We start from the raw sequence: 25337 nt of genomic DNA, 5'->3' as shown, positions 1-25337 counted from the left end.
TCCCTGGTGGCGCAGTGGTTGAGAGTCCGCCTGCCGATGCAGGGGACACGGGTTCGTGCCCCGGTCCGGGAGGATCCCACGTGCCGTGGAGTGGCTGGGTCCGTGAGCCATGGTTGCTGAGCCTGCGCGTCCGGAGCCTGTACTCCGCAGCGGGAGAGGCCACAACAGTGAGAGGCCCGCGTACCGCAAAAAAAAAAAAAAAAAAAGAGAATATCATTCTCACTGACAGTTGAAATTGTCTTCGGAGGGCTCATTTTTTCAGTGATCAATCCAAATGTGATACCTCTACACGTTTTGCACAAATGTATTATAATGCAACTTAAAGCTGCCTATGATTTTTTAGTCTTAGGTTCAGGAGTATAGCAATAAGGAAAATACACAAAATCCCTTACTTCATGGAACTTACAACCTAGTGGAGTGACAGACAAACAAAAGAGTGAACATGCATTTGTCGGATGTTGATAAGTGCAATGGAAAAAAAAATTAAAGTGGGCATGAGAGGTATGGGGATGGTGGGTTATTTCTATGTTGTATTATGTGTTGAGGGAAGGCCTTGCTGACAAAGTGTCATTTGAACAGAGGCCTGAAGGAAGTCAGGGGGCAAGCCATGCAGATATTTGGGACCAGGCAGAGAGAAAAGCAAGTGCAAAGGCCCTGAGGCAGGCATGTGTCTGTTGTGTTCCAGGGTCAACAAGGTACAATTGTTGCTTAAGCAGAGCGGGCTGGGGGAAAATATCGGGAAATGAGATCAGACAGGCAGCGAGGGGTAAACTCAAGGTAAGGACTTGGACCAGACTCTACATGAGATGGGACTCCACTAGAGGGTTGGAGCAGCGGGGTGACGTGAAGGCTCCCTCTCTTTGGCTTGGGTATGTTGAGTTTGTGATGATGATAAGCCATTCCTGTGGTAATCAAGTGGACAGTAAGAGAGAAGTTTGGATTTTGGGGGAAGATGGGAATAGAAACTTCACTTTGGCCCAATAAAGTAACGGAAATGGACGACTCCTCCAGAAATTGACTGTGGACAGAGAAGGCTGAGTGCTGGGGCCCTCCAACTCTTAGAGGCTGAGTAGAAGAGGAGGGTCCAGCAAAAATCCACAGAAGGAGCAGCCAGTGAGGAGACCCAGAGGGGGTTTCACAGAGGCCCAGCCACTGAAAATACATCAGTGCTCACTTAAAAATGCAACGAAAACAACAAAAACAAAATCACTTTCTTCAGGTAAGTATCACTGAATTTGAGTCACTAATTTATACAAGTGCTATAATTGTACCTCTATCTATACAAGAAACATATTCTATTAATAAAGAATTATGAATAGATAATAGGATCGTGACTATACCAGCAGCTGGTAACGCAGCCTTCTCCTAGGCTAGTGAGATACACCTTGGAATCTTATGGAGCGAGAACGACAAACTGTATGCAGCCATGCTGCCCTGACGTGGAGCTTTGGGGGAATTTTCACTGTATCTGCCTAATGTAGATACTTCTCACAGGGACTGTTCATGACTTAATGTGTATGTTTATATTTGAACATATTGTTCTGGTGCCTTTTGTTTTCGGAATCACTTCAAAATGCACTCCTTCTTACTTCGGATTTTTGCTTGGAAATTTAAAGTTTATTACAGAATATTCTCCAAGTTGAGGAAGACTCCCTTTTCCGTGCCCCTCATAGCCTGGTAGGGGTCATTTCTACACTTATGATGATAATGTATACAACAAACACCACGTTTACACTTGATGTGTGGAAGATTCATTGCCGCTCTCTTGTCTTCATTTCTTTTCCTCTGTGAGTCTGGAAGGAGACCTCTCTTCATCACTTCCTTGTACATGCTCACTCCTTTGGAGAATTATTTTAACATCCTAAGAGAAGAGATTCAAAGAGAAGTCACAAATATTAGTAAATGAGTTAGAATGAATGATCACCTAATATGTGGCAGTGATTAAACAGTAAGTTGTTTTTATTTTTTCCTTTGAGAAAATTGTTCTCTATTTAGCTTGAATCCTGCCTTGCAACTTACTAGTTGTGCCCTTGGAAAGACAGCAAAGATCTTGGAGATTCCATTTCCTCATCTAATAATATCTAATAACAGAGGTGTCATATCAGATTAAATAACATTTGTAAAGGCAGAGTTTGTCAATAATGGGAAAGGCAAAACATTATTTCCCTATCAATCAGTAACAAACAGTATCCACCTTCTATTAAAGGAAAAGTCTAATGCCAAGTTAATCATGTCTACAGATTTGTAGAATTTTAGAACAGCAGATTATTTTGAGGGTGGGGGGACTATCTCATTTCAGTTTTTTTTTTTTTAACATTAGAGATTGAATGATCTGTTTTTTCCCACTTAAAATACCCAGCTATGTTACATTTTAAATCATAGATGTTTGTAAAATAAATTTAAGACATTATCACAAGGTAGAAGGGGTACAAGCACGTGTGAAAAATGTAGAATTATATTTATGCAGTTTCTAATTTTTTTTTTTTAGGCAAGTGCTTTAAGAATATGTTTCTTTTCTTCAGCGCTGAGTTCCAAAGGTTTCTATTTTTGTTTAATTAATTAATTTATTTATTTTTGGCTGTGCCGGGTCCCTGCTGCTTTGAGCGGGCCCTCTCCAAAGAGCAGACACTGAATTCAGGAGTTGAAATGCCAGCTTTTTAGTTCATCCATGTACAATTTTGCACGGCTCAGAAATATTTCCTGTGAACTGCAACCACTAGCAGACCAGCAGTAATAATTATAGTAATAATAATTACTATGTATTGAGTGCTTTCTATCTACCAAGCACGGAGCTATGCACTTTATATGGATTAAGTCATTTCATCCATACAAGGACCCTGTGAGGTATGGTTGATAATTAACCCTATTTTACAGGTGGGGAAACCAAGGCACTACGAGGTCACTTGCCCAAGGTCACACAGTTCGTAAGTGTGAACCCAGTCAGCATGGTCCCTGACTCTGCTCTCCTAACCACAAAGCCAGGCCACCCACCAGAAGGAGCAAAAAATACAACGTATCAAAATAATTACGCACACTCGCTTTTTTTTCCACATGTATTTAAAATGCGTGTTGCTTCCAAACATGAACCTTGTAAACACAGAGCTGTTAGGCGACAACCTTCACTTCCCACTGTTTATAGCAGCAAACAACATTTTAACCTGAAAAACCACACTCTAGTTTTTGCTCTACTTATCTTGAAAGATCTTCAAATAACATCACTGTGGTTAAAGTTCATTTTAAAAATGTGATCTATTTACTTGTACATGGATATCTGGAGCAAAAAAATGATGACAGGATGAGAGTGTTGGTAACTGAGTCTTCAGAGATTTTTTTTTTCTTTTCCTTTCTTTCTTTTCTTTATTTGCTTAGTGAAAATGAGAATAGAGCACCTTACTGGAAAGGGAACCTCTTTGCTTTTTGAACATCACAGTTAGGCTTTTCAGGTCCAAGGCTCAGCTCTCCTTGGGTCACAATCAGATGAAAGCGCCCGGATTAGATGATAGCGGGTGGTCCATCGCCCTCTCATGAGATTCCAGGGTGGAGCGACAGGGAGGAGATGCAAAGGACCAGGATGGGGAGGGTTGAAGAAGCTGACTCAGTAGAAGCACCTTGGCAATGAAGGAATGAACCATCGGACAGACAGACAGACAGACTGATGAACTCTTTTTCTACTGTTAGAGTATCAGGTGATACCTGAGCTATGAGGCTGGTTCATGGGAGGTCAGATACCCTCCATTTGGGGGGCTCTCAGCCAGAGGAGTCTGCGCACCAGAGAGGATTTGGGGAATGTGCAGAGGTCATTTTGGTCATCAATGCATCAAGGTGCTCCTGGAATATAGTGGGCTGCAGCCCAGAATATCAGACATCCTGCCACAACGGAGTCGGTCCTGTGCTGCTCAAAAACGTCAGGAGTGCTTCAGCTGGGGTGCAAGTTGATAAAACTCCTTCCAAAATGAGGGAAATATGCAAACTAACAAGAGCCCTGTGGACTTCAGCTTTCCCTGGGCATCAGAACACATCTTCAAGGGACTTGCCTTCGAAGGCAGTCAGTCATCTGTTGGTGGGTTTCTTTTTTCAGGAAAGTGCCAATAGAATCTTCTCTGCAAGTCAATCATATTAAGTCATTCTAAAGTCTCCAGAAGTAAGAATGTTCCCCAAATCGTCCTGACTTTGTAGGGAGTTCTTCTCCCATTATAGGAGGAAATAAGCGTGGCATCGTTTTAGGGTCCTAACTGTTCTTGGTAATGTAAGATAAACCCTATTATATATAATTCTAAGGATTTGAAAATTATTTTACTGGCTTAAAATAGGAGGGCCGTTCCCTGAAGTGTGGAACAGAATGTGTAGGATGAAATGCAGTCTCAAGTGATTGGCTTCTGGAACACATCTCACACAGAATGACGGTTGCCCAGGGGAAGGCAAAAGCAGGGAGACACCCACAGCTGGCAGAATGCTGCCCATCCTTTCTGTGACACCGACCCACCCACTTCTCTCCACCCTTTGTCTAGCTCTGATGTGCTCTGTTCCCACTAATTCCAGGGTCATACTGACTTATCCCCTCATCCTAAGTGGGGAAGAAAGCTGGTCTTTATTAACGAAAGTATGGAGTATAAGATGCCGAAAAGGGACCTGTGACATATCAGTCTCAATGTGAAGAGTAAATGCTAGTGGGATGTATGAGTACAATGACTTAGAACATTGCCAACCACATTTCCAAATATTTTGGGCCTGTTTAAATAAAGAGACATAAATAATTTAAAAAAGAGGTCTGTTAAATGTAGAGACATAATGATATGATATGCTTAAGACGCAAAGAAACACTTAGGGACGAAGAAATTCACATCACAGCATGCCCCTGCTCAGAAGCCCTGCCATTCTCCATCGCTTTTCAGATTGAAACTATATTTCCCCACGTGATGTCTGGGTTCTTTGCGATCTGGCCTGATATTACTAATTCAACGGGATCACTCCAAGCCCTTCACAGCCTGCTGTCTGCTCTTCAACCAGTGGGGTTCCACTCCTCCACGCTGCCCAGCTTCCACGCCTTCCCCCGGGCCTCTCTTTCCAACCAGGATGTGGTCTCCTCTCCACCCCTACAGCAAAATCCACATAGACCTTCTCTCCCCACCCTCTCAACTTTCTTAAACTCCAGCCATCTTTGAAGACTCAGTTTCTAGCACAAAAAGTCCTATGTTTTGAATTCCTGTAATTTTGCACTTGGGTGTGGTTTACCTTCTATCATTCTGTTATTGATTTAATTCCTGTGAGTAAACATTCTGTTGCAGACAGAAGTGGAATTTGCCTGGGAACAGCAACTGAGTTTGGTACTCATGTTGCTGTCTCCCATGGAAACTTATTTTACTAGCCTCAGTGGTAAGTGCTCAGTATTGAATAGATATCCTAACAGCCATCCTTTCTGTAGTACTTGCCATGTGTCAGATACTGTGCCCCATGCTTTAGAGGCACCATCTCCTTTAATCCTTTCCACAACCCTTTGAATTAGGAATGGGTGTTATCCCCATTTAACAGGTGAGAAAGCCCGGGTCAAGAGAAAGTTAAGGTCCGGTATCTAGTGAGTGGTGGATCCGAGATTCAGTCCCATGACTTTATGATTCCAGAAACTATGTTCTTAAATGCTGTCATCATACTTCACTACTGAAAGTGCTTAGTGTCTGCCAGCTGGTTAGAAATCAATTTCAATTATTGCCAACAGAAGTAATAAAATGTAAAAAGGATCATCAATTGAGAACAAATAAATGGAGGTACAAAGATATTTAAGTCTGGATAGACTGATTTCCGGGCATAGCAGGTTATCACTGAGGGGTCAGGAGAAACGCCTCTTAGATCACTTGCATCTTATCAAAGTGAAAGCGTTTTTATCTTAAACTCAGCAAACTCTTCGTAGTCCAATAAACAACTAACAGGAGGCAAATAGGAAGACTTCACGCTGTTAAGTGTGTGAGGCTTGTGAGAGGGTTGTAGCAACCTGCCACACTCTGAAAGGGGGTCACCCCCTGCTTTCTGTAGCCCTTACTGTTGGGGACCCGGGACCTGCCCGGTGGGTGCACATTCAGCACGTGTGTTTGAGATGTGCGTGGTTAAGGTAGCTCTGAGACACAGCTCTTCCTCTCTTCCTTCCTTTGTTCTGCTGACTTGGTCCGGTCTCTTTAGGTTTTGTCCTAAGTTTTCCCATCTTGAACAGTTTCTCTGAGGGAACCCTCACACATTCCTTCATAAGCACTGTCACTGCATGAGCTACAGAGACAATGTGTACCATGATTAGAGTACGGTGAACAAATCAGCACTTGGTTGGGGATCATGGTCCCCTTAGTTCTCTTCGGCAGGGGGACTCTATTTTCCATACTCTTCAATCATAAGCCAGGGCCATTCGATGGCTGGAATAATGCAGAACATGAATACGGCCACCCACCCAACTTTAACAGCCACCTACCTCCAGCCTTCTGTGGTAGACCCAAGTCCTTAGAGTCCCAATGGGGCAGCTCCATGGTACTATCCCTAGTACTGGTGGTCCTATCTGTAGTACTAATAGTATTATCCATACACTGATAGTCCTATCACGGTACCGGTGTACTGATAGTCACCTCTACTCTGTCTGAACTTGCTGCCATTTGGGTATTGAGGGCTGGCCTTTCTGGCCTGACACCATTACCAGTTTAGCTTCCTCAGACCCTGTTCCAGCCTAGTTCAGCTTCTTCCTTCCTTCTGCTCCTCCACATTTGTGATATCCCACCAAGCCCTGAACCTGAACTCAACCAAATTAAGACTGTATTAGGACCTTGGGGTAATACTCACAGGGATTTTATAGTCTGGATAACTTGAAATCAGATCTTGAATAAAAGGATGCTTCAGAAGAAGAGCAACTTCAATTGGCTCCAGATTCTTGGAACCTAGGTCCTGAAATACTTTTATGAAGTTCTTAAAAGGAAAAAATAAAGAAAGTTGATTAACTTTACAATCCTGATGATGTTAAAAGTTTTGTTTTTGAAAGGAATCATCATAATTTCTATATGATGATACATTTGGGGAGAAATTCTACGAACATAGGCTCAAAATTGAGGGATACTTTTCTTGGGTACAAGTTGCCCCTTTTATGAAATAATCTAACCAACCTCTGAATACATGTTCTCTGTCTCTTGGTGGCTGGCAAATCTGTTAGCGTCCTGAGCTTCGTTTGCTCCTCGGAACACTCTGAGTAGTGTTTCCATGGAAATCATTTCCGTGTTCGCATTTTCAGAGATTTCTTCTGCCTTTTCCTCCCCTTCCTCTTGTAATTCCCTTTCTTCACTTATAAAATTGTCCTCAAGTTCAGGATATTCCTCAATGGGTCTCATATCAGTAAAGGAGGAGGTCTGTGCAATTCAATGAAGAGAACATGAAGTCTTTCCAGGAATAGAGATCTTTAGAAAACACCAGTTTGGTCCCGCACTTTTTATGCCCTGGGATGATAGTGCCTACTGCAAACTAGCTAAACAAATCTAGAGATAGAATATGCTGGCTGCACTGGAAATCATGTTGAAATCCCAGACCAGTTCTGCTGGTAGTTGACAAAGGCCTCAGCGTAGGGGCGTTTTACTCACCTCCATACAGGCTTCTGCTCACTACCCTGCCAGATACACCGCATTCCTCAGTGAAAGGACAGTGGAATGAATTTGTGTAACCACTGTTTTACACATGAAGCTAGATTTCTGAACAGGATTTGCTTTGGAAATTGCCTGCAGTCGAGAGGTTGTGGGCAAGTTAATTTCTCAAGCTTGACAGATTCTAAGAAGCTTTGGGAATGTTTGTTTGGACACTGGAGGTTAAACCCGACTAAACATCCAGAAGGGAAAATAGAAAACAAATTGAATACGGACAGATTGGGATTCTTATTGCTGTTCGTTGACACTTGGCCAAGAGCCATGAACTCAGACACCGGCATTCTGAGCATGGGAAAGTAAATTGTTCCTGATGTAATTTCTTACGTATCAAAAGCCTGAAAAATATGCCTACACTTTGATGCCATAATTATTGATCTAGGAATTGATTCTAAAGAACTATTCATGTACACAAAGACTTTTGTATAGGGATGTTCATTCCATGTTACTTACAGCACAAATAGAAAACCTATGGCTCCAAAAATGGGGAATGGTGACATCAGTGATAGAGTCGGTCTGTGGCAGAATACTATGCTGCTGTGAACATTTTGGTTTAGAAGGATACTGAGTGACATGAGAAAACGCTCATGGGATGAGTGCAGAAAGGAAACAGAACACAAATAATAAATATACCAGGATCCTCATTTTCTTATATAGCTATACTTAGAAATGAAAAAAAGAGAAACAGATACATTAAAGAATTGAAAGTAGTTACCTCTGATTGGTCAAACAGCTGATTTCTTTTTCACTTTGTTTTGTATTTTTCAAATTCTTTACAGTAGATTTGTACTTACTGTATTTACTGTTATAAATGTATGTGTGTGTTTCTGATGATGAGGTAATAGATATTCAACAGTTTGCCATAGGAAAATGGGCATTTTCAGAATGTTGACTGGTCCAGTGTCAGAGAACACCTGAGGGCTGATTCTCCTTTATTCCGATGAAGGAAAAATGCTAATTTAGGCTTAAAATCAGAGCAGGGTGCCAATACCTGTAAACGCTCAATTCAGTAGAAGCATTAAGTGCATAGATCGCGCAAGTTCTTTCCAAAGAGCCATGTAAGTCCCATGTGTAAAAGGATTATAACACAGCACAGAATTAAGCCTCTGGTTGTCATAAGCCCCTCTGAGGGATTTGCAGGGGCTGAGGATAGTGCAGTAGAGACAGGTTGTATTTGCTCTAGCTCTGTGTGGTCACCTTGCTTTAGTTGGGTTTCCATATCCTTTGGTAAATTGGGAATTTAATCTAATCTTGGAGGGTGGGGGGAGAATGCTCTAGCAGCTGAAGTTTTTGGAATTAAGTACAAATATCTATCATCTGCATATCTATCATCTATCTATCTATGTATCTATTTATCATCTACCTATTATCTATCTATCTATCTATCTATCTATTTGTTCATCCAGCCTCTTATCCATTTTAAACAGTTGAAATACTACTCGGCAGAAATGTGAAACTAGCTTTTTTTGTCTCCATCTAAGAAGCCTGGGAATCATCACACTGGCTACCCGTCAATAATCCCCCCGGGGCGATAGAATATTTGGTGTACTGAAATGAACATAGTCGAGATGTAGAACATCTTGCTGAATGACTGAAGGATGAATGAATTTCTATTCAGAGGGCAGCACAGGTGCTACGTGGAGAAGACAGAGACAGAACCTGTGCGTGAGCACATGACTAGCTGGGCTGGATAAGCAGGCAATACCAAAATTGAACAGAGAAGGAACCTGCTCTCTCTGCACTAGTTCCATAACTACAGAGGGTCCAACTTCTCAAAGACTTGCTATAATCATCATGGGATAAATAGATTTTTTATTTTAGTCAAAAGATAACAGTTTAAACATTTGAGTGAAGAATCCTTAACTTGTTGTATCTGAGGATGCTTTATAAATGTTTGCTATTTTCGCTCTCTAGGGGGCTGGAACAGAATAGACTTAGTGGTTCAGTGGGAGGCGAGGGAGAAGAGGGAGGCCAAGATCAGGACCAAAGGAGCCAGTTCAGCATCCCGGCCGGACTGCAGTGTGTGCGCGAGAGGGGGCTCCCAACAGACGCTCTGAAAGACCACGACTGTGAATGTGGGTGGATGAACAAAACCAGGGATGCTGGTTTGGAGAAAAGCCAGGGCTTCTGAATGAGCAATAATTAGTGGCATCAAAACTCTGTGTGAGTCACATTATCTTCCAAGCAGCGGGGCAGATTGTGGCGCTAGCAAGCACTATGTCACACTCTCAGAGATGGCCCTCGAGGACTCCCAGCAAACGTGCCCCTGGAGTGGTGCCTGACTGTGCATTTCTGCCATTCAGTCTGTTTAGTTCCACATCTCAGAAGGCAGAACAGAAGATCAGTCCTTAGGACTAATGTGAGCAAAGCATCAATGAGCAGAATGGGATGCACATTTAAGTTTTTTGAAACCCAAGGCCTCAAACCATCTCTGTCAAGATGCTTTAACAAGACTCTCAAAATGTGGGAGGTTCAAGCTCATAATTTATTAACGTCCAATATCACAACCCCAACCTCCACAGGTCAGGGTGAACCATTTTCTCAAATATCAACTTATCTGAAGCTTCACGATGACTAGTGCCTGCTCCCGAGTGCTTTGCTCTTGAGCTTCTTTTAAATTACCCAGAAAGCCGTGGGTTTTAACAGGAGGTCTGTGCCACGGTGAATAAAACAGTGTGAGTAGCAGATATAGACTCAGAAAGAATGAAGTATCAGGGAGATTTCCAGTTGTTTTTTGGAAGGTAAAAGCCGAGATCCCACTAAATGTCTTGGGAGTGAACATAGATCTATTGGAGGTGTTATTTCTGAGCAGGTTCATTTTGCCTTCCTGGGATAAAGTTGCCCAGGGAACTAGAATACAGTTGGAAAGGGCACAGAAAGGGGGCGGCATAATTGGAGGCAGGATGGCGAGGGCTATAGGAGTAGGCAAGAATGAGGAAGGTGGGTGGATCCTGTATTTCAAAAGCTCCTATGGTTCACTCCCAGCCAGGAGTAGTCCTGTGTGTGTGGTGTGTGACAGACCTGTGCCCCATCCCTGCCCAACCATGGTTTCATCTCTGTTGTGCAGTGGTCATGGGGCAGTTCCTGCGCAGTGTCCTTGGGCTTTAAAAGAGCTCTTGAGAGAAGAACTCCAGGGGAGTTGCTTCCTGGATGGGCACGAGCTCCCGGTGAATGACCCACCGGGTCAGGGACAGAAGGGATGCAGTGCCTTCCTGTGCTAGCTGGCTTGGCTGCTACCCACCCAGAGAGCTGTCTGTTGCTATGGCAACCATTGTAGCACATACTTCCTTTTCCTGGTCTTTCTGGCTAGGTGCGGCCTCCTGACCCTGCTGTTGCCTCTGCCTCTGGAATGTCTGCTCTCCTCCTCTCTACCTGGGAGACGGGAGTCCCTCCCTTCCTTCTCTCTTCGTCTCTTTCTCCCCTTCTTTCCCTGCCATGTTCACAAACACTAATCGAGTATTTGCTGTGTGCATTACTGAGCACTTGCTACTTTGGAGGACATAAAGATGGGTAACAAGTCATCCCCAACGCAAGGTAGGAAGAACAGCAGTAGGATTCAATAGATAAACCACCCCCTGCCTGAATGACTAGTTCTCCTTACTTCCCTCCTTTGCCCCCTACAGTCTGTCCTGTATGGGGGTACATTTTAAATCAAACGACCCTGCTCCGGTGACTTCTCATCTCATCTCTGGACACAGTCAAAGCCAGCGCCCCTCCAGGGCCCCTCGGAGCCCTCTCCCCCTCACTAGCCTTGCCTGCTACTCTCCTCCAGCTCAATCCTCCCCAACTACGCTGGCTGACTTGCGGTTCCTTAGGGTCCACCGGGCATGACCCACTTGAGAGATTTTGCACTTACTGCTGTCTTCACTTAAAATGCGCTTCCGCCAGGGGTCTATCTGCAAGGCCCTCTCCCTCACCAGTCTGGGCCTCTGCTTCCATGTCTTTTCACAGAGAGACCTTCTGTGACCATTCTATTTAACACGGCAACTCCCACCCAGACTCCTATATTTTTCCCTCTATTCTTTATTCCCCATGGTGTCTATCACCATTTGCCGTAGTCTTTATTTTACTTGCTTTATCCCCAGAGGTGCTGGATGAATGTTTGCTGAGTAAATGCACAGGTGCATGTGATGGTGCTCAGCCTTGCCGGAGAGGATCTGGATGTAAATGGGGCCCAGTTGCGGGAATGCCCCGTGGGTCAGGGGAAGCTTCATGAATGATCTGGCCTTGGGTACTGGGGAGCCCTCGAACCTTTCCAGATGAGCTGACGCGTACTCCAGGTGGAGGGGATAGCAAGAGCAAAGGTACGGAGGTGGCAAAGAAGAAGGTTTAGACCCCTCTTTTGATCTGTAAAGCCCCATGTTAATCTGTCCTTTATTCTGTGTTCCCTCCATGTGTGGACCATCATTCTCCCATTCTTTCCTGTATGGATAAGGGCAATTAGATGGAATCCCTTTAGTGGAGCAAATTTGGCTTCTTCTATATCCTTTGCAGATCACAGGGCTACACAGAGGGTAGGATTTACAAAGCTAATTAATGAAGTGATTGATTGCTCCACTAAGTGAAAGGTTTACTGAGCTCTTTAGCAGTAAGTGAGATTCAGGAAGGCAGGTTAGGGGATGCAGAGCAAGACAGATGGCCCTGCCCACAGGGTGCCCAGAGTCCAGAAAGGAAGCTGACCCTGTAGACGTAGTTATCTATGAGGATTATGGTGAAGGGGGGCGCACAGCATGCTATGGGAACACAGGGCAGGGTTGCCTGCCACCATTCCAGGTCAGGGAAGGTCTCCCTGAGGACAGGTTGAGACCTCCAGGCAGGTTATGATCCATGCCAGTGTTGGGTGAAGGAGACCCAATCTGTAGAGAGATGTAGGCAGACCACATCTAACTCGTCATTTATTTGGGAAAATGTAAATGGTCTTCCTATGTTCTAAGAAGACAGCATTCTTGAGTGGAAATAACAATAACTCCTTCCTGAATTTTCTGTCACTGTGTCAGTGTTAACGCTGAGTCTAAAGTACATCGAGGTGAAGAGCCTTGAGTTGTCAGCTTCCTAGGCAGCACTCTGGCCTCGCCCTGCCCCTGATGGAAGGGGTAGGACATCCTCTGGGTCATCTGCTCAGGGCTGAAATATAGGGCTGCCTGTAAAAGAGTCTATGTCTTCTGGGGTGTGAAAGCTGTCATAGGAACTTCCCATTGTTTTCTCAGACAACCCATTATACTCTGTTTTGACAAACATGTGTGAAAGGAAAAGAACTGCAGCTAGGACATCCGAGGAGTCTGAACTGTGCAGCATCCCTCTCCCCTCTGGGTCCACAAAGAAGAGCAGAAAAAATCATTCCATCATGAGGGCCACTGCTCTGTCCCAAAAGGTCAGGTGAAGAGTAAAAAGTCATGCCAATGGACACCTAATAAGTGTATTAGTCATTTCCCTGTTCTGAGGCTTTTCTACCTCCCCCAAAACAGGAAATGTCAACCCTTTAGAAATCGACAGGGGGATGTGAGGTTTTATTGGGCATTAAGCTTTTCTGTCACTGGATGCAGGTGATACAAAGTGCCTGTGGAATTCAGGTGGCCGGGTTTGGGCCTGAAATACTATCAAGTGTCATATGCATGTGGGATGTGTCTGAGGCCTGAACTTGTTTTACATAGAATTTCCACAGAGTGTGACAAATAGTCTGGGTTGATATCCAGTTCTTTCATTTCTCAGGATCAGCACTTCATGCAAAGTAAAGGCTGCCCTTTACAGAGCAAACTTCGGTTTCACCAAAGAAACTTTGAGCAAATTTGGATTTAACTACCAAAACATTTTTTAGATAGTGGGTCCCTGGTTCTTAATCCAATTGAGTAAGGTGTTATCGAAGACCTAGTAAAGCATCGTGTGAGGAACCTGGGAAAATACAGAGATTGATAAAAGCCAGTCTTTGTCTTAGAAGTTTAGGATCTTTTGGAATCCCCTCCAGACCCCAACGCTAGTCCATTTCTGGACCACAATTACCTTTTCTGCACCAAGAGGAGGCCTTTCAATTGGCTGGAAGACGTGAGTCCCAGTGGCCACACTGAGGGCCCTGTAGACCCCTTCCACACTGTCTGGATGGCAAGCAAAATAAAGCAGCATCTGTGTATAGTCAAGCTGAGGTGGATCCTTCTCACAGTCAGCAAATAATCTAAAGAAAAACTGTCACACAAAAGAATTTCAGCCACAGGTCAAATGCATACACTTCGGTAGACAGTAGATGGACAGGCAATGAAGAATCCCTCCCAAAGTTTTGGAATACGGTCACTTTCTGAGGACTGAATTACTATAATTAACATGTAATGAATGGTATGAACTGAAGAGTATGCTAAGTAAAAAAACATAAAATGTAGGGCTAGAAACATTCTGATGTTAAAGAAAATTGTATGCTAATCAATGGTACCGACATACTTCGGAATGAATGTGCTAATTAAGGTGGCAGGGATGACATGTTAAGTACGAAAAGGGAGCAAGGACCCCTCTGTCCATCCTCAGCTCCATCCTGACAAACTGGGCCCTGACTCCCAACCATGAAGCTTCTGGTACATCTCACTCCCTGGGGAGTAGGGAGAAGGCAGGGAACAATGCCCAAAGCCACTGGAACTTGAGCCATTAGACTCTTTAAACTGGCCCACGTTGCACTGAACTCCCCAGACTATTGACTGTAATGTGACTTCTTCCAGTGTAGACTCCCATGCGGAAAGAGTGTGCTTATCACTGAATATCAGCTTGTTTGGCAAGTCTCTCTCGTATCCTAAATGACTGAGCTGACGCTCAGATCTAGATGCAGTGTCTCATGCATTTGACAGCGTGAGGAGTTAGTGCTCCGGGACCTAATATCCTCTGGGGCCCCGCAAATCCTAGGCCAAGCTCTGGGACACAGAGGTCACACTTAAGCAACTACGCGGCCCTGTTTGGGGAGGTGACTGGCTCTTCTCAAACATTTGCATGCAGTGACCTGGAGAATCTTTTTTTTTTTTTTTTTTTAATAAATATGTCTGTTTATAAAGTCATGGAACTGATTTTTTTAACATCTTAATTGTAGTATAATTGCTTTATATTGTTTAGTTTCTGCTGTATAACAAAGTAAATCAGCTATACGTATACATATATTCCCATATCTCCTCCCTCTTGTGTCTCCCTCCCACCCTCCCTATCTCACCCCTCTAGGTGGTCACAAAGCACTGAGCTCATCTCCCTGTGCTATGCAGCTGCTTCCCACTAGCCATTCATCTTACATTTGGTAGTGTATATATGTCCATGCTACTCTTGCACTTCTTCCCAGCTTACACCTCCCCTCCCCATGTCCTCAAGTCCATTCTCTATGTCTGCGTATTTATTCCTGTCCTGCCCCTAGGTTCGTCAGAACCATTTTCTTTTTTTTTTTTTAATTCCATACATATGTGTTAGCATACGGTATTTGTTCTTCTCTCAATTTCGTTTCTTTTTATGGCTGAGTAATATTCCATTGTATATATGTGCCATGTCTTCTTTATCCATTCATTTGTCGATGGACACTTAGGTTGCATCCATGTCCTGGTTATTGTAAATAGAGGTGAAATGAAGATTGTGGTACATGTCTCTTTATTATTATTATTATTATTTATTTATTTTTTTGCAGTACACGGGCCTCTCACTGTTGTGGCCTCTCCCATTGTGGAGCACAGGCTCCGGACGCGCAGGCTCAGCAGCCATGGCTCACAGGCCCAGCCGCTCCGAGGCATGTGGGATCTTCCAGGACCAGGGCAGAAACCCGCGTCCCTTGCATCGGCAGGCAGACTCTCAACCACTGCGCCACCAGGGAAGCCCCCGTGTCTCTTTTTAAATTATGGTTCTCAAGGTATATGCCTAGTAGTTCTATTTTTAGTTTCTTAAGGAACATTCATACTGTTCTCCATAGTGGCTGTATCAATTTACAGTCCCACCAAGAGTGCAAGTGGGTTCCCTTTTCTCCACACCCTCTCCAGCATTTATTGTTTATAGATTTTTTGATGATGGCCATTCTGACCAGTGTGAGGTGATACCTCATTGTAGTTTTGATTTGCATTCCTCTAATGATTAGTGATGTTGAACATCCTTTCATGTGTTTGTTGGCAATCTGTATATCTTTTTTGGAGAAATGTCTATTTAGGTCTTCTGCCCATTTTTGGATTGAGTGCTCTGTGTTTTGATATTGAGCTGCTTGTATATTTTGGATATTAATCCTTTGTCAGTTGCTTCGTTTGAAAATATTTTCTCCCATTCTGAGGGTTGTCTTTTAGTCTTAGTTATAGTTTCCTTCACTGTGCAAAAGTTTTTAAGTTTCATTAGGTCCCATTTGTTTATTTTTGTTTTTATTTCCATTTCTCTAGGAGGTGGGTCAAAAAAGATCTTACTGTGATTTATGTCAAAGAGTGTTCTTCCTATGTTTCCCTCTATGAGTTTTATAGTGTCCAGTCTTACATTTAGGTCTTTAATCCATTTTGAGTTTATTTTTGTGTATGGTGTTAGGCAGTGTTCTAATTTCATTCTTTTACATGTAGCTGTCCAGTTTTCCCAGCACCACTATTGAAGAGCCTGTCTTTTCTCCAATGTATATTCTTGCCTCCTTTACCAAAGATAAGGTGACTGGGCTTCCCTGGTGGTGGAGTCCGCCTGCTGATGCAGGGGACACAGGTTCGTGCCCTGGTCCAGGAGGAGCCCACATGCTGCGAAGCGGCTAGGCCTGTGAGCCATGGCTGCTGAGCCTGTGCGTCCGGAGCCTGTGCTCCGCAACAGGAGAGGCCACAACAGTGAGAAGCCATGTACCACAAAAAAAAAAAAAAAAGATAAGGTAACCATATGTGTGTGGGTTTATCTCTAGGCTTTCTATCCTGTTCCATTGATCTATATTTCTGTTTTTGTTCCAGTACCATACTGTCTTGATTACTGTAGCTTTGTAGTATAGTCTGAAGTCAGGGAACCTGATTCCTCTAGCTCCGTTTTTCTTTCTCAAGATTGCTTTCACTATTTGGGGTCTTTTTTGTTTCCATACATATTGTGAAATTTTTTGTTCTAGTTCTGTGAAAAGTGACATTGGTAGTTTGATAGGGATTGCATTGAATCTGTAGATTGCTTTAGTCATTTTCACAGTGTTGATTCTTCCAATCCAAGAACATGGTATATCTCTCCATCTGTATCATCTTGAATTGCTTTCATCAGTGTCTTATAGTTTTCTGCATACAGGTTTCTTGTCTCCTTAGGTAGGTTTATCCCTAGGTATTTTATTCTTTTTGTTGCAGTGGTAAGTGGGAGTGTTTCCTTAATTTCTCTTTCAGATTTTTCATCATTAGTGTATAGGAATGCAAGAGATTTCTGTGCATTAATTTTGTATCCTGCTACTTTACCAAATGCATTGATTAGCTCTAGTAGTTTTCTGGTAGCATCTTTAGGATTCTCTGTGTATAGTATTATGTCATCTGCAAACAGTGACAGCTTTACTTCTTCTTTTCCATTTTGGATTCCTTTTATTTCTTTTTCTTCTCTGATTGCTGTGGCTAAAACTTCCAAAACTATGTTGAATAATAGTGGTGAGTGTGGGCAATCTTGTCTTTTCCTGATCTAAGTGGAATGGTTTCAGTTTTTCACCATTGAGAATGATGCTGGCTGTGGGTTTGTCATATATGGTCTTTATTATGTTGAAGTAAGTTCCCTCTATGCCTACTTTCTGGAGGGTTTTTATCATATATGGGTGTTGAATTTTGTCAAAAGCTTTATCTGCATCTATTGAGATGATCATATGGTATTTCTCCTTCACTTTGTTAATATGGTTTATCACATTGATTGATTTGTTTATATTGAAGAATCCTTGCGTTCCTGAGATAAACCCCAGTTGATCATCATGTATGATCCTTTTAATGTGCTGTTGGATTCTGTTTGCTAGTATTTTTTTGAGGATTTTTGCATCTCTGTTCATCAGTGATATTGACCTATAGTTTTCTTTTTTTGTGACATCTTTTGTCTGGTTTTGGTATCAGGGTGATGGTGGCCTTGTAGAATGAGTTTGGGAGTGTTCCTCCCTGTGCTATATTTTGGAAGAGTTAGAGAAGGGTAGGTGTTAGCTCTTCTCTAAAAGTTTGATAGAATTTGCCTGGGAAGCTGTCTGGTCCTGGGCTTTTGTTTGTTGGAAGATTTTTAATTTCAGTGCCTGTGATTGTTCTGTTTATATTTTCTATTTCTTCCTGATTCAGTATCCAAAGGTTGTGCTTTCCTAAGTATTTTTCCATTTCTTCCAGGTTGTCCATTTTACTGGTATAGAGTTGCTTGTAGTAGTCTCTTAGGATGCTTTGTGTTTCTGCAGTGTCTGTTGTAACTTCTCCTTTTTCATTTCTAATTTTATGATTTGAGTGCACTCCCTCTTTTCCTTGATGAGTTTGCTAATGGTTTATCAATTTTGTTTACCTTCTGAAAGAACCAGCTTTTAGTTTTATTGATCTTTGCTATTGTTTCCTTCATTTTTTTTCATTTATTTCTGATCTGATCTTTATGATTTATTTCCTTTTTCTAACTTTGTGGTTCTTTTTGTTCTTCTTTCTCTAATTGCTTTAGGTGTAAGGTTAAGTTGTTTATTTGAGATTTTTCTTGTTTCTTGAGGTAAGATTGTATTGCTATAAACTTCCTTCTTACAACTGCTTTTGCTGCATCACATAGGTTTTGGGTCGTCATGTTTTCATTGTCATTTGTTTCTAGGTATTTTTTAAATTTCCTCTTTGATTTCTTCAGTGATCTCTTAGTTATTTAGTAGTGTATTGTTTAGCCTCCATGTGTTTGTATTTTTTACAGTTTTTTTCCTGTAATTGATATCTAGTCTCATAGCATTGTGGTCGGAAAAGATACTTGATACAATTTCAATTTTCTTAAATTTACCAAGGCTTGATTTGTGACCCAGGATATGATCTATCCTGGAGAATGTTCCATGAGCACTTGAGAAGAAAGTGTATTCTGTTGTTTTTGGATGGAATGTCCTATAAATATCATTTAAGTCCATCTTGTTTAATGTGTCATTTAAAGCTTGTGTTTCCTTATTTATTTTCATTTTGGATGATCTGTCTATTGGTGAAAGTGGGGTGTTAAAGTCTCCTACTATGATTGTGTTACTGTCAATTTCCCCTTTTATGGCTGTTAGTATTTGCCTTATGTATTGCTGTGCTCCTATGTTGGGTGCATCAATATTTACAACTGTTATATCTTCTTTGATTGATCCTTTGATCATTATGTAGTGTCCTTCTTTGTCTCTTGTAATAGTCTTTATTTTAAAGTTTATTTTGTCTGATATGAGAATTGCTACTCCAGCTTTCTTTTGATTTCCATTTGCATGCTATATATTTTTCCCTCCCCTCACTTTAAGTCTGTATGTGTCCCTAGGTCTGAAGTGGGTCTCTTGTAGACTGCATATATACAGGTCTTGTTTTTGTATCCATTCAGCCAGTCTATGTTTTTTGGTGGCAGCATTTAATCCATTTACATTTAAGGTAATTATTGATATGTACATTGCTATTACCATTTTCTTAATTGTTTTGGGTTTGTTATTGTAGTTCTTTTCCTTCTCTTGTGTTTCCTGCCTAGAGAAGTTCCTTTAGCATTTCTTGTAAAGCTGGTTTGGTGATGCTGAATTCTCTTAGCTTTTGCTTTTCTGTAAAGGTTTTAATTTCTCCGTCAAATCTGAATGAGATCCTTGCTGGGTAGAGTAATATTGGTTGTAGGTTTTTCCCTTTCATCACTTTAAATATGTCCTGCCACTCCCTTCTGTCTTGCAGAGTTTCTGCTGAAAGATCAGCTGTTAACCTTATGGGGATTCCCCTGTATGTTATTTGTTGCTTTCCCCTTGCTGCTTTTAATATTTTTTCTTTGTATTTAATTTTTGATAGTTTGATTAATATGTATCTTGGTGTGTTTCTCCTTGGATTTATCCTGTATGGCACTCTCTGTGCTTCCTGGAGTTGATTGACTATTTCCTTTCCCATATTAGGGAAGTTTTTAACTATAATCTCTTCAAATATTTTGTTAGTCCTTTTTTTTATTCTCTTCTTCTTCTGGGACCCCTATAATTCTAATGTTGGTGCATTTAATGTTGTCCCAGAGGTCTCTAAGACTGTCCTCAATTCTTTTCATGCTTTCTTCTTTATTCTGCTCTGCAGTAGTTATTTCCACTATTTTATCATCCAGGTCACTTGTCCGTTCTTCTGCCTCAGTTATTCTGCTATTGATTCCTTCTAGAGCATTTTTAATTTCATTTATTGTGTTGTTCCTCACTGTTTGTTTGCTTGTTAGTTCTTCTAGGTCCTTGTTAAACGTTTCTTGTATTTTCTCCATTCTATTTACAAGGTTTTGCATCATCTTTACTACCATTACTGTGAATTCTTTTTCAAGTAGACTCCCTCTTTCCTCTTCATTTGTTTGGTCTGGTGGGTTTTTACTTTGCTCCTTCATCTGCTGCATATTTCTCTGTTTTCTCATTTTCCTTAACTTACTGTGTTTTGAGTCTCCTTTTTGCAGGCTGCAGGTTCGTAGTTCCCGTTGTTTTTGGTTTCTGCCCCCAGTGGATGAGGTTGGTCCAGTGGGTTGTGTAGGCTTCCTGGTGGAGGGCACTGGTGCCTGTGTTCTGGTGGATGAGGCTGGATCTTGTCTTTCTGCTGGGCAGGGTTGCATCCAGTGGTAGGTTTTGAAGTGTCTGTGAACTTACTATGATTTTAGGCAGCCTCTTTGCTAATGGGTGGGATTGTGTTTGTCTTGCTGGCTGTTTGGCATAGGGTGTCCAGCAGTGGAGATTGCTGGTCATTGAGTGGAGCTGGGTCTTTGCATTGAGATGGAGATCTCTGGGAGAGCTCTCGCCGATTGATATTACATGGGGCCAGGAGGTCTCTGGTGGTCCAATGTCCTGAACTCAGCTCTCCCACCTCAGAGGCTAAGGCCTGACAGCTCGCCAGAGCACCAAAACCCTGTCAGTCACACAGCTCAGAAGAAAAGGGAGGGAAAAACATTACATAAAATAAAATAAAGTTATTAAAATAAAAAGTTTTTTAAAAATTATTTTAAAAAGAGTAATTAAAAAGAAAAACAGAGCAGCCAAACCAATAAACAAATCCACTAATGATAACAAGTGCTAAAAACTATACTAAGATACACATAAAAATCAGAAACTATTCAATCACATACAACAAACCCCAAGTCTACAGTTGCTCTCAAAGTCCACCACCTCAATTTTGGGATGATTCATTGTCTGTTCAGGTATTCCACAGATGCAGGGTACATCAAGTTGATTGTGGAGATTTAATCTGCTGCTCCTGAGGCTGCTGGGAGAGATTTCCCTTTCTCTTCTTTGTTTGCACAGCTCCTGGGGCTCAGCTTTGGATTTGGCCCCGCCTCTCTGCATAGGTCACCTTCTGGCACCTGTTCTTTGCCCACACCAGAGGGTGTTAAAGGAGCGGCTGCTTAGGGGGCTCTGGCTCTCTGAGGCCAGGAGGGAGGGGCACGGAATGTGGGGCAAGCCTGTGAGGGCAGAGGCCAGCGTGACGTTGCACCAGCCTGAGCCGTACTGTGTGTTCTTCCGGCGAAGTTGTCTGTGGATCACGGGCCCCTGGCAGTTGTGGGCTGCACAGGTTCCTGGGAGGAGAGGTGTGGACAGTGACCTGTGCTTGCACACAGGCTTTCTGGTGGCTGCAGTAACAGCCTTAGCATCTCATGCCCGTCTCTGGGGTCCATGCTGATAGCCGCGGCTCGCGCCCATCTCTGGAGCTCCTTTAGGTGGTGCTCTGAATCCCCCCTCCTTGCACACCCCAAAACAATGGTCTGTTGCCTCTTAGGCAGGTCCAGACTTTTCCCTGGACTCCCTCCCAGCTAGCTGTGGCGCACTAACCCCCTGCAGGCTGTGTTCACGCCGCCAACCCCAGTCCTCTCCCTGCGCTCCGACCGAAGCCCGAGCCTCAGCTCCCAGCCCCCGCCCGCCCCGGCGGGTGAGCAGACAAGTCCCTCGGGCTGGCGAGTGCCGGTCGGCACCAATCCTCTGTGCGGGAATCTCTCCGCTTTGCCCTCTGCACCCCTGTTGCTGTGCCCTCCTCCACCGCCCCGAAGCTTCCCCCTTCTGCCACCCACAGTCTCTGCCCATGAAGGGGCTTCCTAGTGTGTGGAAACCTTTCCTCCTTCACAGCTCCCTCCCACTGGTGCAGGTCCAGTCCCTATTCTTTTGTCTCTGTTTTTTTGTTTGTTTTGTTTTCTTTGGCCCTACCCATGTACGTGGGGAGTATTTTGCCTTTTGGGAAGTCTGAGGTCTTCTGCCAGCATTCAGTAGGAGTTGTTCCACATGTAGATGTATTTTTGATGTATTTGTGGAAAGGAAGGTGATCTCTACGTCTTACTCCTCTGCCATCTTGAAGGTCCTCTGGAGAATCTTTTAAAAATGTATGTATATGTATAGCTGATTCACTTTGTTATAAAGCAGAAATGAACACACCATTGTAAAGCAATTATACTCCAATAAAGACGTTAAAAAATATAAAAATAAAATGTAGATTCTTATTAAGTAAACGGCTCTGGAGCAGTCTCAGATTCTGCATGTTGAGCAAGCTCCTATACAATTCCCAAGACGCTGGCCCTGGCCTACACTTAAAGAAGCAAGTGCCTAGGTCTAGAGACACCATGTTATTCTTTATTACTGACAGTCCTTACAACTATGAGCAAGTCCAATTATATATCCATGAGATAACAATTGGAAAAATTATTTTCTATTTGACAAATCCAATAAAATTTAAATAAGAATAACTTTGATAGGAAAATACATGAAGTCTGTTATGCCATGAATCTGAAAAGAATCTTAGAGGTCAATGGGCTCTGCAAGCTCGTTCATTCAGTCACCCCTTTTTATCAAACGTTTACTGAGGGTCTGCTGTGGCACCGAGCTAGGCTCAGATGCTTTGAAACACTCTCTGATGGTAAGGCAGCCTTAGGCATTTGAAGAGTCATGATCCAGCTTTTGGGTTCCTTTAGGACCTTATATTTTCTTCATCTTCCCACTTGCCTTTGGAAGTCCTCAGGGATTCCCAGCAGGACTAGGGGTAGAAGGGAGCTGACACCAACAGATAACCATGGCATTGTCCTTTCATGTTTATCTTCCATTTCTTTCATATGAATCCTTGAACTTTAATACTATTTTCATTGAAATGCTCTTAAAAAGGCTGTGTAGGTGCAACCCATTATTTCCATTAACAAAGAAGTTCAATGTGATATACTGAAGGAAGATGGGCAAAAATAAAATAAGTTGACATGTGAACTCTTCCTGTAATTACACAGGCTTGATTTTAAACCAATGGATGAGACATTCAAAAAAGGTGAGGCCTGCTATGTTCTTAAGATCATTTAAGATGTTGCTATAGGAAGACTCCTAAGGAGGCTTCAGAGTTTCCCTGGAAAACCCCCTCAAATACATATCTTGTATAATCCCTTGCCCTTGAGTATGGGTGGGATTTGTAAATATGATGGAAAGCCAATTTTCAGGAGTAAAGGTAAAGAGATTTTGCAGACACAAGGTCCTTAATCAGTTGATTTTGTGTTAATCAAACGAGAGCTCAACCTTGGGCTCTGATCTAATCATGTGAGCCGTTTTAAAAAGGACCCAGGACTTCAGGGAGAGATTTGAAGCCAGCAAGATGCTTTCCTGCTGGCCATGAAGAGGCAAACTCTGAAACTGTGAGAGGGCGTGTGGCAGGGAACAACAGGCAGCCTCTCGGAGCTGAAGTTCTTAGTCCTACAACTGCATGGATCTGAATTCTGCCAGCAGCGCACCTTGGAAGCCAATCCTGGAACCAATATAGGAATTGGCCTCAGCTAAGATTGCAACCCCAGCTGACACCTTGATTTTAGCCTTCTGAGACCCTGAGCAGAGGACCCAGCTAAGCCATGACTGGACTTCTGACTTACAGAAACTCTGAGGTAATAATTGGGCCTTGGTTTAAGCCACTAAATTTGTGGAAGTTTCTTACATAGACTCAAAACCCAACACAAATACTATGGTTTCATTCATTCAATAAGCACTTATTGACTATGCAGAACCTTAGACGGCTCCAGAAAAGTACTTAGGACTGTTCTAGACTGTTCTACGTGCTTGAAATGCACTTACTAGGAAAGAGATAAAGATGCGTGCTTTTAAGGAGCTTAATTTCTAGAAGAGGAAGACAGACAGAATAAATAAAGTAAATTAGATAGTCATTATGGAAACACAGGGAAAAAATGGAGGTCAAGGAAAGGGGAATTGGAGTGAAGGGTGGAGAAGAGGGGCAGGTTGCAGAATTGAGAAGATGAAAATTGGACAAAGGTTGGAGGTGGGCAGGGAGTAGGCAGGTAGGACACGCAGGGGAAGGGCCACACAGGCAGAGGAGAGTGCTGAGGCCAGTGTCCTCAGGTAGGAGCATGCCTGCACATTTGATCAACAGGGAGGAGGCCAGAGCGGCTGAGGCAGGGGACAGAAGAGGCAAGGCCGGTTGGTTTCTTGAGGACTTTGGGTTTTCCTCTGACTAAAACGCAGTGCTGTGGGATGACTGGAGTAGAGGCTGCTGTGATCTGCCTGTGACCTGAGCCAAGACAAGGGAGACATGGAGGGCCTGTGATGAGGCCGCTGCTGTCACGCAGGTGAAGTTGGCTGGTTTGTTCCAGTGACAGCAATGGGACTTGGAACAGGTGGTCTGATCCTGGACGTATTTTGAGGGTAGAACTATGGGCATTTCCTGAAGGACTGGATGTGGGGTTTTGAAAAGGAAGAGAACTGGGGATGACTCCTAGGTTTTGGCCTGAGCAAGAGGAAGGACAGAGTTGCCACTGACCAACATGGAGAGGTCTCTAGGTGAAGGTGGGGCAGTGGGGTGGTGGGGATGGGAGGTCAGGGACCCAGTCTTGGACATGATGAGTTTGAAATGTCTACTAGAACTTTCAAGTGGAGATGTCCAATAGACAGTCATGTCTAGGAGTCTAACGTTTGGAAGAGAGGTTAGGGGTGGTGAAAATAGACACTTGGGATTTGTTAGCAAAAAGCTAGTATTTCAAACCACGAGCCCGGCTTCAACAAATATTAACAGCCCAAAGAAATAGAAGGATTTCATGTGGACGGAAGCTGTGGAGAAGAGATTAAGACAAAACCGTAAATTTGCATACGGTGAGATTAAATTGCCTTTTCTCAAGAAATCCCTATGAATTTTTAAAACACTGGAATAGTTGCCCTTGATGTTGTGTGGAAAGCTGGGCAGCCAGGCCATGGCTGAACCTTGTCAGTTATAAGGAAGTGAGTGGTCACTGTCAGGGGACAACGATGTGATTGCAACACGGACGTGTCTCAGGGTTCCTTTTACGGATGCAACTGGACCTCTTACCCAGTGCCTAGGACTCTGAGGTCATCTGAGCCCACAGACAGCAGGAATTACAGTCTGTCCCTGGGACCCCTGGCAGCCCTGGATTGTAGAGAACACAGATGACAAAGCAGGGGAGCTGGGTGTGGCCAGCTAGATCGTAGGCCAAGCCCTCTTTTTAAGAGCTAGCAGAGGCCCCCGCAGGTGAAGAAATCCATTCAAGGTCCTACAGTGGGTCATGTCAGAACTGGGAGCAGAGGCCAGGGGTCCTGACGCTCAGAATTCCTCTTCATGGGGTGTTTTCTCCCCTGATTTGGTC

General features: G+C 43.1%; 1 protein-coding gene across 1 annotated transcript in view; it reads right to left on the bottom strand.

Moving 5' to 3' along the window:
• Positions 1–1771: 1771 nt before the first annotated feature.
• The window catches only part of SPEF2 (sperm flagellar 2), a 170767-nt gene continuing 147201 nt past the window's right edge, over positions 1772–25337 (bottom strand). Inside the window, 4 exon segments of the mRNA XM_030843619.2 lie at positions 1772–1861; positions 6814–6936; positions 7131–7370; positions 13653–13832. Coding sequence (XP_030699479.2) covers positions 1772–1861; positions 6814–6936; positions 7131–7370; positions 13653–13832 — 633 coding nt within the window.

This window comes from Globicephala melas, chromosome 3, assembly GCF_963455315.2.
Source record: "Globicephala melas chromosome 3, mGloMel1.2, whole genome shotgun sequence".
In the NCBI taxonomy this organism is placed as follows: Eukaryota; Metazoa; Chordata; class Mammalia; order Artiodactyla; family Delphinidae; genus Globicephala; species Globicephala melas.
The sequence above is the reverse complement of the archived record's forward strand: the minus strand, read 5'-3'. Positions and strand labels throughout refer to the sequence as shown.